Here is a 13,487-nt window from a genome sequence, read left to right as displayed (position 1 = left end):
CAGCCCCACTGCCAGCCGCTCTCGCCCGCAGAGCATTTTCCGTGGCGTCCAACCGACCCTACGGCGGCCTTGGCGAGCCATGTGGAAGAAACACACCCACTGCCCATAGGCCACGCCCTTCCTGGCTTCGCGCATGCGCCCCGCCCGTCCTGAGGACCTCCCAACCTGCAGGGGGCGATGAAAGTCCGCTTGCGCTTCGCTTGCAGTTACTTCCGAGTCAGAGGTCAGACGGTCTAGCGCTGCGTGGGACATGGTGCAGCTGCGACCGCGCGCGTCTCGCGCCCCGGCGTCGGCGGAGGCGATGGTGGACGAGGGCCAGCCGGCCTCGGAGGAGGAGGAGGCGGAGCACGGGCTGTTGCTCGGTCAGCCCAGCAGCGGCGCGGCCGCCGAGCCGCTGGAGGAAGACGAGGAAGGGGACGATGAGTTTGACGACGAAGCCCCGGAGGAGCTGACTTTCGCCAGCGCCCAGGCGGAAGCGAGAGAAGAGGAGCGGCGAGTGCGGGAGACCGTGCGCAGGTTTGGAGCCCGCGGCCGGGCGGGGAGAACCGCCCCTTCTCGTCCCGCTTGTCCTTCCCTTTGCTGACTTGTCACCCTTCCTCCCAGGGATAAAACGCTCCTGAAGGAGAAGAGGAAGCGACGCGAGGAGCTGTTCATCGAACAGAAGGTTAGAGGATAGGGGGGAGGTGTCTTATTAAAACAACCTGGCCTGCGGATAATTCTCGTGGTGGATGTAATTTGGGTTGGTAGGATATTGAGTGGGGAAAAAGTCACCAAGATTTTCTCTGACAGTGGTAGAAAGATGCTTGGGCCGGGCGCGGCAGTACTTTAGGGGGACTGGGTGGGCGGAGCCCGGGATGTCGAGGCTGCCTTGAGCCTAGATCACACCACTGCGCTCCAGGCTGGGCGACAGAGCGAGAGACCCTGTCTCAAAAAAAAAAAAAAAACTCGTCTCCTTTAGTGTCCACCAACTGAAAATAAGAGGTTGCTGTGAGAATTAGGTGGTTTGTAAACTGTAAGGGCTGTACAAGACTTGGTGTATGGTTGCTTTGCTGTCTGGTACACACTCGACACAGAGAACTGGCTCCAGGTGGACATTACTTAACGGCTTTCAGTTTGTAACAGTGACCTGAGGGTTGGAATACCGTGGGCACCTTTTCCAGTTTTCATCAAGTCTTTCAGAGAATATGGAGTTTTGTGGACCCAATCTTCCCATAACTTGGAGTGGAGGCAGTTTCCAACCTAATTCATTTCTTTGCCTAGATGTAGGGCATTCTTAGAAGTAGTAACTTCAGAAGCAACTCCGGACATACTGTGTACATGACTTTATTAATTTTAAACGTTTTCATTCCAAAAGAAAAGAAAACTCCTTCCAGACACTATTTTAGAGAAGTTAACCACAGCTTCACAGACTCTTAAGTAAGTAATGGATCTTCTTATATTACTTGCTTATATACACTCATCTTTGAATTATATACTGGTACATTTATTTGACTCCATATAGCTGAAGGAATTGTAGAACCCAAATTTAAAAGCTACCTTGGTATATGAATTTGGTGCGAAAGGAGGAGGTAACTTTATGTTTCACTTATTTTGCCATTTTTTGAATTCCTGATCCCATTGTGTTCATTCAGTACATTTTGTTGATTGCCTGTTATTGTACTAGGGCAGAGTAGGTGGTGGTGAATACAGAGTGTTTTGAATCATTTAGTGGGGTAGCAGGCACTTATCCACAGGCTCTGAAAACTCAATTTGTCCCATACTTGCCTTACCTACCACCAACCTGACCTTCCTCCCTGTTCCCCACTTCATTTAGCATCTTTGGTGTTTTATGGTTTAAAGCGAAAAGGTATAGTCGTCCTTGAGAATCGGTCAAACCCTACTAAATTTAGCCTTCTAAATATTTGTATTTTTTGTTTCTATCCTCTTTCTCCTTAAGGCTTTAAATTCAGAAATTTAGCCCCTTTTTGCTTAGGCCAGTGGCTCTCAAATTTTCAGTAAAAAAAACTACCAAGAGTTACTCAGATCCTGAATACATTAAACATAAGAGCAAATCTATTTGGTGGCAAATTCCCTTTCATCTTTTAAAACCAAGCTCAAGTGTCATCTTTACCTTTTCAATTGGCCCGCCCGCCTCCCATCACTTCCGCTTTTGTGTGGCCTTTCTCCTGTGCAAATGCTTGTGTATTGTATTCTGTCCATTTACATTTCTCTCTCCATTGTTCACTGTCTCCTGTGCCTACACTATTAAATTAATCCTTTGTGATTTCTCCAAATGAAATGAGGCAGGCCTACTACCATTCACTTCATATTTCAAATACTATATAACTTGTTATTAAGTGTTTCACTTGAACTCCATTGCCCATAGCATTTTGCTGCTTTGGAAGCCTGCTAATAGGCTTTCAGATTTACATTGTGAAGATCTTCCAATGATTGAGAGTTGGTGGCAGTGTACTGGGGAGTGACTGTTGCTTTCCAAACTGAGAGCTCCTGAGTAGAAATTGAGGGTGTTGGTAATGAAAGGGAGTGTCTTGCTTGTAAAGTCAGATGAAATAATATAACATATTTTGAGTAACCTTTGCTATCTGCCATTCCAGTCAGTGGTTTTGTTTTTTTCCCTTAGTGTCAAGAAATCGCCAGGAAAGGTCAAAGAAGGTATGACTATTCTAATTTAAATAACTTTTCACGTAAGTGTCAAGTGCACTTGCAGATGTTTCCAGTCAAATATGAATGGCCCTTAGAAAGCCACGGGCCTGGCCAAGGTTAGCTGGGGCCTATTCCCTGTATTTCATACAAATAAAAACTGCATCCACATGGGTGTGTAGTGGATGCTTAAAGTGAACTCCAGTAAATTTCCTGATTTATTTTTACATGAATGCTAATTAGCAAATGTAACTCCATTTTTTAGTTAATTTGCAAAAGAAAAATGAAGACTGTGAAAAAGGAAATGACTCCAAAAAAGTTAAAGTACAAAAAGTACAGTCTGTCAGGTAATGAATCTTTTGTTTTATTTGGGATATAAAGGAGACCTCTAAGAGAGTTAAAGTATTGGCTAACATGGGAAATATTTTAATTAGTAGTAATTTCAGATTGGATTCTCTGTGGAAAAATCAGTTTTGGGCTGGGCACGGTGGCTCACACTTGTAATCCCAGCACTTTGGGAGGCTGAAGCAGGTGGATTGCTTGAGTCCAGGATTTCAAGACCAGCCTGGGCAACATGGTAAAGCCCAGTCTCTACACAAAATAAAAAAAGTAACTGGGCGTGCTGGTGTGCTCTACTAAAATATGAGTGTTAGTCTGTTTCTTGTAGTCCTGTAATTTAGTTTTATTCTATCTGTGCATATACAAAATTAGTTTCATTTATCACAGTGAGACAAATGATAAAAATATATTAAAGCAAGCATGTAGGCCGGGTGCAGTGGCCCATGCCCGTAATCCCAGCACTTTGGGAGGCTGAGGCAGGCAAGTTGCTTGAACCTGGGAGGCAGAGGTTGCAATGAGCTGAGATCGTGCAGTCTGAGTGACAGAGTGAGACTCTGTCTCGGGCGGGGGTGGGGGGGAGAGAAAGCAAGCATGTATTAATTCTTTTTTAACCTTTTATATTGATGAACAGCCAGAATAAAAGCTACTTGGCCGTCAGGCTAAAAGACCAAGATCTGAGAGATTCAAGGCAACAAGCGGCACAAGCCTTCATACATAATTCATTATATGGGCCAGGAACCAACAGGACTACTGGTAATTTTTTTATGGACTATTTTCCTCACTTTTTACTGCAAATAAAACTATGAAATGATAAATACCTTTCATTTCTAGTAAATAAGTTCCTGTCTCTTGCCAACAAGAGGTCACCAGTGAAAAAGGCTGCTGTCCAGTTTTTGAATAATGCTTGGGGTAAGATCCAGCTTTATTCTCCTGTCTTTTAATAGCTTTATATGTTGAATCATGTTCTTTTGAAGGAGATAGTTCATAATTATATGCCCCTTATAATGGCTTATATAACTTGTGAAAAACAGGTCAATGTAGTATGTATATACATCTAATGTATAATAAGCCCACCCAGTTTTAGTAATTACATTCATGTAGAGAATTATAAAAATTTTGAATTATGTTTCTCTAATACTCTTACTGCACAACTTTCTATTCTAGGAATCCAGAAAAAACAAAATGCCAAGAGGTTTAAAAGACGGTGGATGGTCAGAAAGATGAAAACTAAGAAGTAAATCAATGCTAAATGAAGAATCTGTACTTTGTATGTATAGAATTTATCTAATAAATTATTGGTAGATAATTTTAAAGGATCATTATAAAAATCATAAACCTATTTGAGGAATTACTCAACCACATTTCATTCTTCTGGAGTAGAATTGTGCCTTGCAATCCTAGAGGAAAAAGTGGTTTAAGAAGGAATTTTCTTTTTAATGTATTTAACTGAATTCAAGCCATACTCATACCAGCAATAGCACCTCGTCTACTCTCCCCGACTGGGGGGTGGGAGGGGTGGCAAAAATGGCACGGACAAAAAGGAGAAATGGACATTCCAGAAAAGTCTCCAACTGCAGCCCTTAGACAATTTGCTGTTAAAGATTCAGTGGACAAAATATAGCTAACTAACAGCGTTTAAATTTTTACTTTTAACCAGTCTGGGGTTGCCTGGTGAGTCTCATATGCCATATTATGAATATGAAAAAAATGAATTTAATTTCCTGTTGCCTTTCTGTGTCACCCATAATATCAGGTTTAACCCTAATCCAGGGATGCCAGTAAACTGAAGGCAGTTTTAGGTTGTAGAACTCAGATTAATTGTAGAAACCATTAATTTTAATTGCTCTAATTTTCATATTAATCATAAAAAGTATGCAAGTACCTAATATATAAACTCAATTGACACTGTATCTGTAGAAGTAAATTTTTAATGGCTGGTTAATTATATCACTACATTTTATTGCAATATAGTACTCATTTAAGCACTTAAAAATGGAAGGTGTACAAAGATTAAATTAAGACACGGTAAATTGACTAAATATTTGGTTTTTATATAAATAAAGGTCATAACCACACCGTTGACATGTAATACTGTTATAATACAACAGTTAAACTTGTGAGTCTACAACAGAAGTCATCTGTAGTTAAACAGGAAACAAAGTTGAAAAAGACCATGTTAAAACAAAACTACTGGGACTAACAGGTTGGGATTGTAAGTAGCAACAAACATATTCACTCAGCTCCTGAGTATTTCAAGTTTTACAGTACACATTAAAAATGATTTCTTCCATCAACACTATAAATTCAAACTGTCGGATGTTTATGCATTTTGCAAGTTACACTGATTGAATGCTTATATGGGAGTGGGGGTCGGAACATCTCCCAATTTGAAGTTTACATCACCCACATGCTAACACAAACACAACTTGTTCCATTTCCTTCCCCTCTCTCCCCCCTCCCCCACAAAGAAGGCAGGATTTTTGGTTTCTTTTAGGTAATTGTTTTAAAGGATTTGTGATGATCAATTTGAACGTCTGAAATTCAGTAATATTTAACTCTTAGACAACTAAGAGGTTAAAGATGGAAAATAATTTCTCCTAACACTAAGTTAGAAAATCATTTGCATCATGCTGTAAACTAGGAAGCAATGTAAAGCGACAAAAACCTGTCCCCAGTACATAATTTAAAAAATCTAAATTTCAAATCAGCAGAGCTGGTCTACTTCCATGTTGACTATATGCCACAATATAAGTGTGAGCTCTTGAAATGCATAGCTAATGTAGGTAGTCTTCCACTGTGGCAAATGCGCAGGATCCAATTCCTGATCGAGCCATCAGTCCTAGACATTGTGTGGCCTGTCCCATTGCTAGGGCAAGTGGAGGTTGCTTTGGCAGATTGTGGGTTTCTGAAGAAAAATAATTTAAAAATGAAAACAGCAATTAGCAAGACATTTTAAAAAACATTTCAATCAGGAGAATACTGCATGACTTTAAAAACTACCACTCCCATACCACTCTGAAATATCAGCAAATGAAGGTTCCTAAGCAAAAGATGCCTTGGACATACTATTCTGACAAGGTAGTATGGGTATTGTCTATCCAGCGATAAGATAAACTCTTGCAGAATCAGATTTTTAAAGTATCAGATACTAAAAAACTGATTTCCATATTAACTATGATGTTTTGGAAAGGTACAACTTTTTATTTGATATTTGGAGTGGAGAGTAAGGAATTATTTCCCTTCTGGTTGATCAAAGTCAGCTGATACTAAAACTAAAAAGGCAACAGGTTTTCATTATGAGTTTCCACTGATGGGTTCTTCCACCTCTGTGGATGGGACCAAACTGAGGCTGCCTAGCCATCTCCAAGGCATATATAGGTAATGTTATTTGGGCTGGTGGGGAGTAGGTGTTGGTGGTGACAGTGAGAGAACATACAGTAGAGCCACCCTGCAGTTTTGGAGGTGCTAATTTACAATGGACAGTTCAGACATTTTTAAAAAATGCCAATAAGTTTTCAGGGTCCTTTGTCAGACATTTGTAGTACAAATGCAATAATTACCAAAATTTGTTCCTTGCCAGAGATGAAAAACCATGAACTAATGGTAAAAGTAGCCAGACTCAGAAGCTGGTAGTTTCTCTTTATGAGAAGGCAATGTCCAACTAATCAATAAAACTACTGATCAGTTCTTTATAGGCACAGTTGACAACAAAGGGCAAAAACAGTGACACATGGCTAGGAAGGCTCCATATGGTTTAACTCCACTCTTGGTTCAGAGGATGCAAATTGATGGTGGGAGAAAGAAGAGGAAATTTGCAAAAGGGAAAAAGCATAATATCAAAAATAAGCAAATTCAGGACTTAGAAAACAAAACAAAAACAGGATTAAGAATAAAAGTGTGCAAAAAAGGCATGTAGACTGGTGAGAAAGTATGGTGTCTTGAGGGTTTACAGGGAAGACCGTGCTCAAAGGCAAGCATCTACAGGGAGTATTTTTAAAATTTTATTTTGGTCAAAGGAAGCATTTGGTGATACATCTTTAACTTTTTTGGATATATGAAATTTTCATAACACTATATACAGATAGCCCTACATAAATAGCATGGTATTTATAAACATACATACCCATCTATAGCAATTTAATAATTGTGTCATTAATTTTATAGGAATCACATGCATTTATATTAATAAGATTAAGCACTATTTATAGCTGATTCTACATAATATAGAACAATATGTCAGAGTACATGTGTCTATAGATAATGGTGCTCAATTAAATTCCCTTGAAGAACTCAAGAAATTAAACTTAAAGAAAACGGGTCACTTTTTCTCAAATTCTTTCCAAGATTAGTATCATCTAATAATTAGGTCTTAATGATTACCTACAATATGGTAACTTCGAAAAGACAATTATAGTAAACCATAATTTTCTGTACAATTCCAGCATTATTACTAAGTTACTTTTATCAATGGAGCTAAATGAATTTTGTAGAACCAATGAAAATATAACACATTAACCAAAGAAAATTCACATTTATATACAAATCCTAAATTTCAGAGAACTACAGCACTAAGGACACTACTCCTATTCCCAAACTTCAGTACTGATCCTTAACAAATCAATAAATTTTCTAAGGGCAAAGAAACAGACTGAGGCTCAAATATGAATGCTTTTCCTTGCTTCCTTTACATTCTTGCCATAAGAGTCCTGGCCCTCGTTTGCAAGTCTCCTTATCTAAACTACTCTTTCATCTACTTTTTGTGGCACTGCCCTCATCTTCCTAAAATAATTTGAAATATGTGACTAAAAGTTTCTGAACCTTGCAGGGCCAAACAGCACAGCACAGACTTCTAAACTAGACTGGAGTCCCAATTACCTGGGAATTAAGACTCAAAGTCAAATAAAAACTCACTCTTTACGCAAATTACCTTTGATGAGAACTGCCCAAAACTCAAATTTGTTTTATGTAAACAATCGACCATACCACATTTATATAGAAATGCACAATATGTGCAGTTACACAATTCATACAAAAAGTATTTGTTCAGTATATAAATACTAGAATCATACACTCTACAGTGAGTTGCTCATAGGAATGGCAACCAAACAGGAACATCGAATTAGAGTTTCGCACTTCATGCTCACCCCTGGCTAAGCCTCACCTTTTAAATTGCTTTTCTCTTCCTCACCCACCCTTTTTATTGGGTGAGGGTACGTAGTTGAATCTGGCTAATATAAATGCAAATAGAATTTGACATCAAGGCTTGGTCCTGCAGGGTACTCACAAGTCACCTGGAAGGCCCTTGTGCTCGTATTCATAAGCATGGTGGGAGCTGTAATACCCGTGGCTTAGGCTGCCGCTACCCATTGCAAATAGCTCAAGCAAAATGGTGGGGAACAAGGTAACAGGGGAGCACCAGGTAGGAATCCTGCCTTCTACTGGATCAGTTTGAGCTTCTCTGATACTCAAGCTCTTCACTCCCTTATTTCCATTCTCATTCTCCACCAAAACCTCTATTTCTTGACTTTGATTTTCTTCAAATGTACCCTGTTCCCTTCTAGCCTAACTCTTGTGACAATTATTAATCTATGTTCTTGTTAACATTCTCCGATTCCTTCTACAACAGCCAAACTAGAGAATGCCATGCAATTGCTAGCCTAGAAATCAGTAGCAGAAAATGCCTTTCACTACAGAGGGCTGTAAGGAATGTCTCTGGTAGGGCAATAGTTTGAATTATACAAAAGAACCACCAAATCTCTCATTCAAATGAGAGTAGACATTCGTGGCTACCAGAAATGCTTACATACATGCACAAAAAAACTTCTATTTCCCAAACATCCCAAGTTGTACCCCATTTTACTGTTTTTATTCTATTTAAATCCATTTGAATCTGGAATTAAAGGAGGGGGGTTTCTGTATTTTAGGTATTTTTATATTTAAAAAATATAGAAAACATTCTCCTTATGATTTTACCAAAGTATAAATGCCAGTACAAACACCCTCTCTTAAATTTTCAGAGAATCTAGTTGAAATTGTGCCTTATTTGGCTTTACTTACCTAATATTGCACTGTTAAGAGCTGAGCACACAGGTTCTCTCTGAATCGGGTCAAGCTGATTTCCAACTGGGCTGTTCCAGGGATCTGAATATGCTAGTAAACTGAATGCATCCTGTTGAAAACACACCAATTTGGTTTTAATTCAAATAGTTCAACTCTTATGCTCACAAATGTTTCCAAGTTGGGAGGTAAAATATGGCTTCCAGGCACTAGACTAATGTAACCTTTAAACCCACTTACTCCTAGCACTGGGATGCTCTACATTTTTGAACAATTAAATTATGCAGCAAAGCCTAATTTATTTTCATTTTTCCTGTGGACAGCCATTCTCATTCATCTTCCTCCCATCCCTAAACAAAACAGAAAAAAATAAAAAAATTCAAAGGAATGAACTAGTACAGGTGTAGGGACAGTGGAAGGCAAAACATTCAGTTGTTTTACTTCACAATTTATTACTACTGATATGAATGTGACAGTCAAAGGAGAGGGCCTGCCTGCATTTCCTTTTTTCAACAGATTTAGGAACTGGACACATCTCACTGAATATCAACTTCTCAAATTCAGTTATGAAAAAATTGAACAGGCTGCCCTTCAGCACCTGTTTTATGCATTCAGTTATTTCCAGCTACTTTCAAGCCACTCCTCTTCAAAACTTAAAATAACTGACAGTCTTCTTTTCAAACAACTACTTTACATTTTTGTCGTCTTTCTATGAGAGGCACATACTAATGGTGGTTTCAGATACTGGCTTCAAATCCAAGCCCCACCACTAACTGGCTGTGTGGCCTTTGGCAAGTAACAATCTAAGTGCCAGTTTCATTATCTGCATAATGGGGACGATAAGAGGCTCTATTTCCTAGATTTGTATGAGAACTAAACGAAATTAGCAGTATCAGTTCATTCTAATCTTTCAATAAATGATGTCTTATTATTATGCCAAAAGTCAATACCCTAATCCAGAGCAATATTATACAGAAATTCACACACACTTCCCAATTCGGAAGGCAGACATGGAGAGTTGCTGCAGAAACAGTCGATTTGTGAGCTCAGGAACATAACACTTTCAAAATGCTGACTACTGAAATTCCTAAAGAGCACCATCTCCTAGGTTCCGCTGCTCAAAAAATTAGATTCCACACCCATTTTCCATCATTTCTCTAGTTATCTTACTAGTGTTATGAAAGCAGAGGTGGGAGAGAGGCTCATGATCAACTGTACTCTTGCCCTTTCTCATCCAAATGAGCCTCTAACATTGTGGATTTAGAGAAGAATAACCCATGAAGAAATGCTGTGAAGTCAGTCTGAGACAAGGCATGGAATGCACGTGCCTCTACGCAAACAAACATGACTCCTCCACTGTTTTATATTGCTGAATACTTCATTCTGGGTAGTTTTCTGCTCCAATTATAATAAAAGTTCTTTGAAGATAAAAATTATTTACCATACTATTTTGAATCCCCTGAAGCTACTCAGGTGCTTGGTACAGGAAGATAATTCATACGCCTGTTGATAGCAAGACCTGCTTCTTCCAGCACTGAAGATGTTTTATGCATCCCACAAAGCTACTTGGTTCTACTTCCCAACCCATGGAAGGAACATATGATCCTTTATCTTGTAAAGCTAACCCAAATCAAACACATTAGTTTGTTTTTGGCCGGGTGTGGTGGCTCACACCTGTTATCCCAGCACTTTGGGAAGCAGAGGCGGGCGGCTTATTTGAGGCCAGGAGTTCAGGACCAACCTGGCCAACATGGTGAAACCCCATCTCTACTAAAAATACAAAAATTAGGCATGATGGTGCATGCCTCTAATCCCAGCTACTCGGGAGGCTGAGGTAGGAGAATAGCTTGAACCCAGGAAGCGGAGGTTGCAGTGAGCCAAGATCGTGCCACTGCACTCCAGCCTGGATGATAGAGAGAGACTCCACTCAAAAAAAAAAAAAAAAAAAAAAACACGTTATTTTTAAAGATTGAGCTTTGCTCAAGACTTATCCCACAACCATCTGATGAGGGTACCATACCCATAGTATAGAAATAAATTTAAAAAGAAATATTGAACAATTTTTCCAAGGAATACTTGGTAAACAAAAACTTCAAGTACAAAATTATATTCACAGCCTAAACCTAACATGCCACCGAAAATGTGAAATGTCGCAGTCCCAAATCTTAAGACTACACTGTCCAGTACAGCAAACCACCATGGCACACGTTTACCTATGTAACAAACCTGCACATCCTGCACATGTAACTTTTAAGTTCCTGTACCCTGGCACTTAAAGAAAAAAAAGACTACACTGTAGTGTTTAAAAACTCAGAGAAAAAGTTCTTTAAAATGACAATATATTGTGCACTAATATTGTATGAAGAAGTGTGTTAAGCACTAATATGGATCATCTATTTAATCCTTACAATAATCATCTAAGGTTAATATCATGTCTGTCATCTACAGAAGCAAACTGAGGCAGTGAATAGTAAGATGCAGATTCTTTTAGTTACCAATCTAAATGTTAAGAAGAAAAAAAGTCTAAAATTTTTCTCTGGTATTTCAGTTTCAGTACAATTCAACATATGTTTACGGAATACAGCTGCCAGATATTGAGGATACACTGATGACCAGGACCTAGGCACTGCTTCAAGGAACTCACAAGTCTCCTGGGGAAGGCTTACATGTAAATAAATAACACACAGTACATCACTATTGACTTAATACATGCAAACTGAGGCTGAGAGAAAGGAGAAAAAAGCATGGTTGGAAACATGGATAAGCGGTTAGATGCTAAAATACCCCAAAAAACATACTAAAAAGCTTGAAGTTTTTCCAATAAGGAAATAAGGTTTAAAATGAAGGAAACCGATACGCATTAGACTTCATTTTAGAAGGATCACACAACAACACTATAAAACATGGCTTGAAATTAGAGTGAGGCTGTAAGCAACAAAACTAACAGAGACTTAAAAAGAAAAAATGTTTTATACCATCGAACTCACAGTAGTAAACATCTAGGACTTTATTCTTTCTTCACAAAGGAAAATGAATGAAACTGGCAAAACAATACTAATGGTTTAAAGCCTGCTGTAAAAATTAACTGGTGATGATAACCAAAGAAATGCAAATAAGCAATTTTAAGATACTAACATATGTTAAACCCACTAAAGTAGCATTAATGTAGTAGTGCCATTGGTACGTTCTTTTATTACTGCTGGTAAAAGTTGGTAGAGGGTTTCTGAAAACCAGTATAGCAACACGTAGTGAGAGCCACAATAATGTTCATATTATTTGACTCAATTCTATTTCTAGAACTTTATCTCAGTGGAATAATGTGAAGAAACAAAGATGCATGTATAAAGATGTCACTAAAGCATCTGACATAAAAGCAAATGGAAAAATCCAACAACAAAGCAATGTTGAAATAAACCTATACAGCAACAATAAAATATCATGGAGCCTTTTGTGTTTTTTGAGACAGGGTCTCACTATGTCACCCAGGCTGGAGTGCAGTGGTGCAATCACAGCTCACTGCAGCCTCGCACTCCTAGGATCAAGCAATTCTCTTGCCTCAGCCTCCCAAAGTGTTGGGATTAGAGGTGTGAGCTGCCACACCCAGCCTTGTGTAGCCATTTAAAAATAATTAGAAATAATACATAGAAAACTGGGAGGAAATAAATTCTTACAACAAAATAATACAAAATAGTGCCACTACGGTTATTAGCTAGTTAAAATATATGCACATGGGAATTAAGGCACAAAACTGAAAATACCTGAAATATGTAGCATTATGGGTTATTTTAAAGCAAAAAACATTACCTCAGTGGAATAACTTCTGAGGGAAATATGACATCATTTAGGTAGGATTTTCAAATTGTACTCATATTTAGTTTAGAATCTGGAGCAGTTTCTAAATAGGGTGACTCTCAATGGTTCTATTGCTATTTCAGTTACTAGACTAAAGGCTCCTTGCAGGCTGGGGCTGTTCATTCATACTGGACTTTCCAGAGTCCCTACAACAATGCCTCTCCACACTGCAAAAATTCAATAAACAGCTGCTCAACAAACAATTTAAGAGTTCTTTTGGGAGCCACTGGAAAACGTAGCAGATAAGGAACAAAGACAACAGGAAAAGAGGAAAGAAGACTGAAAAAACTAAAAGGAAAAAGGTCAAGAGAAACAGTGTGCCACCTGACCTTCAACATTAATCAAATCTCTCTCTCTCGTGTGTGTGTGTGTCTGGATGTGCATGAACTTCTGAGTCACATGACTCAAAGTTTATGCAAACCTAAAAATGAGATTTTTTTAAAAATGCTACAATTACAAGTGAACTAAAGTGACGAATAAAAAGTGGTGGAATGATTTCTAAACCTGTTTTCTCTTCATGTTGCCCTCAAATCATCTGGCCTTGTTCTTTGGCTACTTATAAGGTGGGTCAGTTACTCACCTTATCCCTATCTAGATCA

At 38.8% G+C, this 13,487-nt stretch overlaps 2 protein-coding genes across 3 annotated transcripts in view; one reads left to right on the top strand and one right to left on the bottom strand.

The window, feature by feature from the left end:
• Window positions 1-230: 230 nt before the first annotated feature.
• On the top strand, window positions 231-12,470 carry NOL7 (nucleolar protein 7). 2 transcript variants are annotated; one of them, XM_015135551.3, is made up of 9 exons: window positions 231-516; window positions 604-664; window positions 1,355-1,416; window positions 2,621-2,652; window positions 2,906-2,987; window positions 3,611-3,732; window positions 3,811-3,888; window positions 4,144-4,246; window positions 11,585-12,470. In XM_015135551.3, exons 1-8 carry the CDS (start codon window positions 251-253, stop codon window positions 4,215-4,217), a joined length of 777 nt encoding a protein of 258 aa, XP_014991037.1. In that variant the 5' UTR covers window positions 231-250; the 3' UTR covers window positions 4,218-4,246; window positions 11,585-12,470. The 2 variants fall into 2 exon arrangements, with proteins under 2 accessions (XP_014991037.1, NP_001248604.1); NM_001261675.1 differs by lacking the exon at window positions 11,585-12,470 and having other exon boundaries at window positions 234-516; window positions 4,144-4,234.
• Window positions 4,892-13,487, bottom strand: part of RANBP9 (RAN binding protein 9) — a 96,268-nt gene continuing 87,672 nt past the window's right edge. The window contains exons 13-14 of the mRNA XM_015135575.3: window positions 9,037-9,148; window positions 4,892-5,884 (exon numbers count right to left, since the gene is read on the bottom strand). Of these exons, the coding sequence (XP_014991061.2) occupies window positions 5,754-5,884; window positions 9,037-9,148 (243 nt within the window). The 3' untranslated portion in view covers window positions 4,892-5,753. The remainder of the gene's footprint in view (window positions 5,885-9,036; window positions 9,149-13,487) is intronic.

This window comes from Macaca mulatta, chromosome 4 (assembly GCF_049350105.2).
Source record: "Macaca mulatta isolate MMU2019108-1 chromosome 4, T2T-MMU8v2.0, whole genome shotgun sequence".
In the NCBI taxonomy this organism is placed as follows: domain Eukaryota; kingdom Metazoa; phylum Chordata; class Mammalia; order Primates; family Cercopithecidae; genus Macaca; species Macaca mulatta.
Note: the sequence above shows the minus strand (reverse complement) of the source record. Positions and strands in the feature narration are given on the sequence as shown.

What these genes read in the sequence shown, in the direction of transcription:
- NOL7 (XM_015135551.3), top strand. Translation starts at nt 251, where the DNA reads ATGGTGCAGCTGCGACCGCGCGCGTCTCGCGCCCCGGCGTCGGCGGAG. An exon ending in GTGCGGGAGACCGTGCGCAG is followed by an intron (nt 517 to 603) that starts GTTTGGAGCCCG and finishes CCTTCCTCCCAG; the next exon opens with GGATAAAACGCTCCTGAAGG. An exon ending in AGCTGTTCATCGAACAGAAG is followed by an intron (nt 665 to 1,354) that starts GTTAGAGGATAG and finishes TCATTCCAAAAG; the next exon opens with AAAAGAAAACTCCTTCCAGA.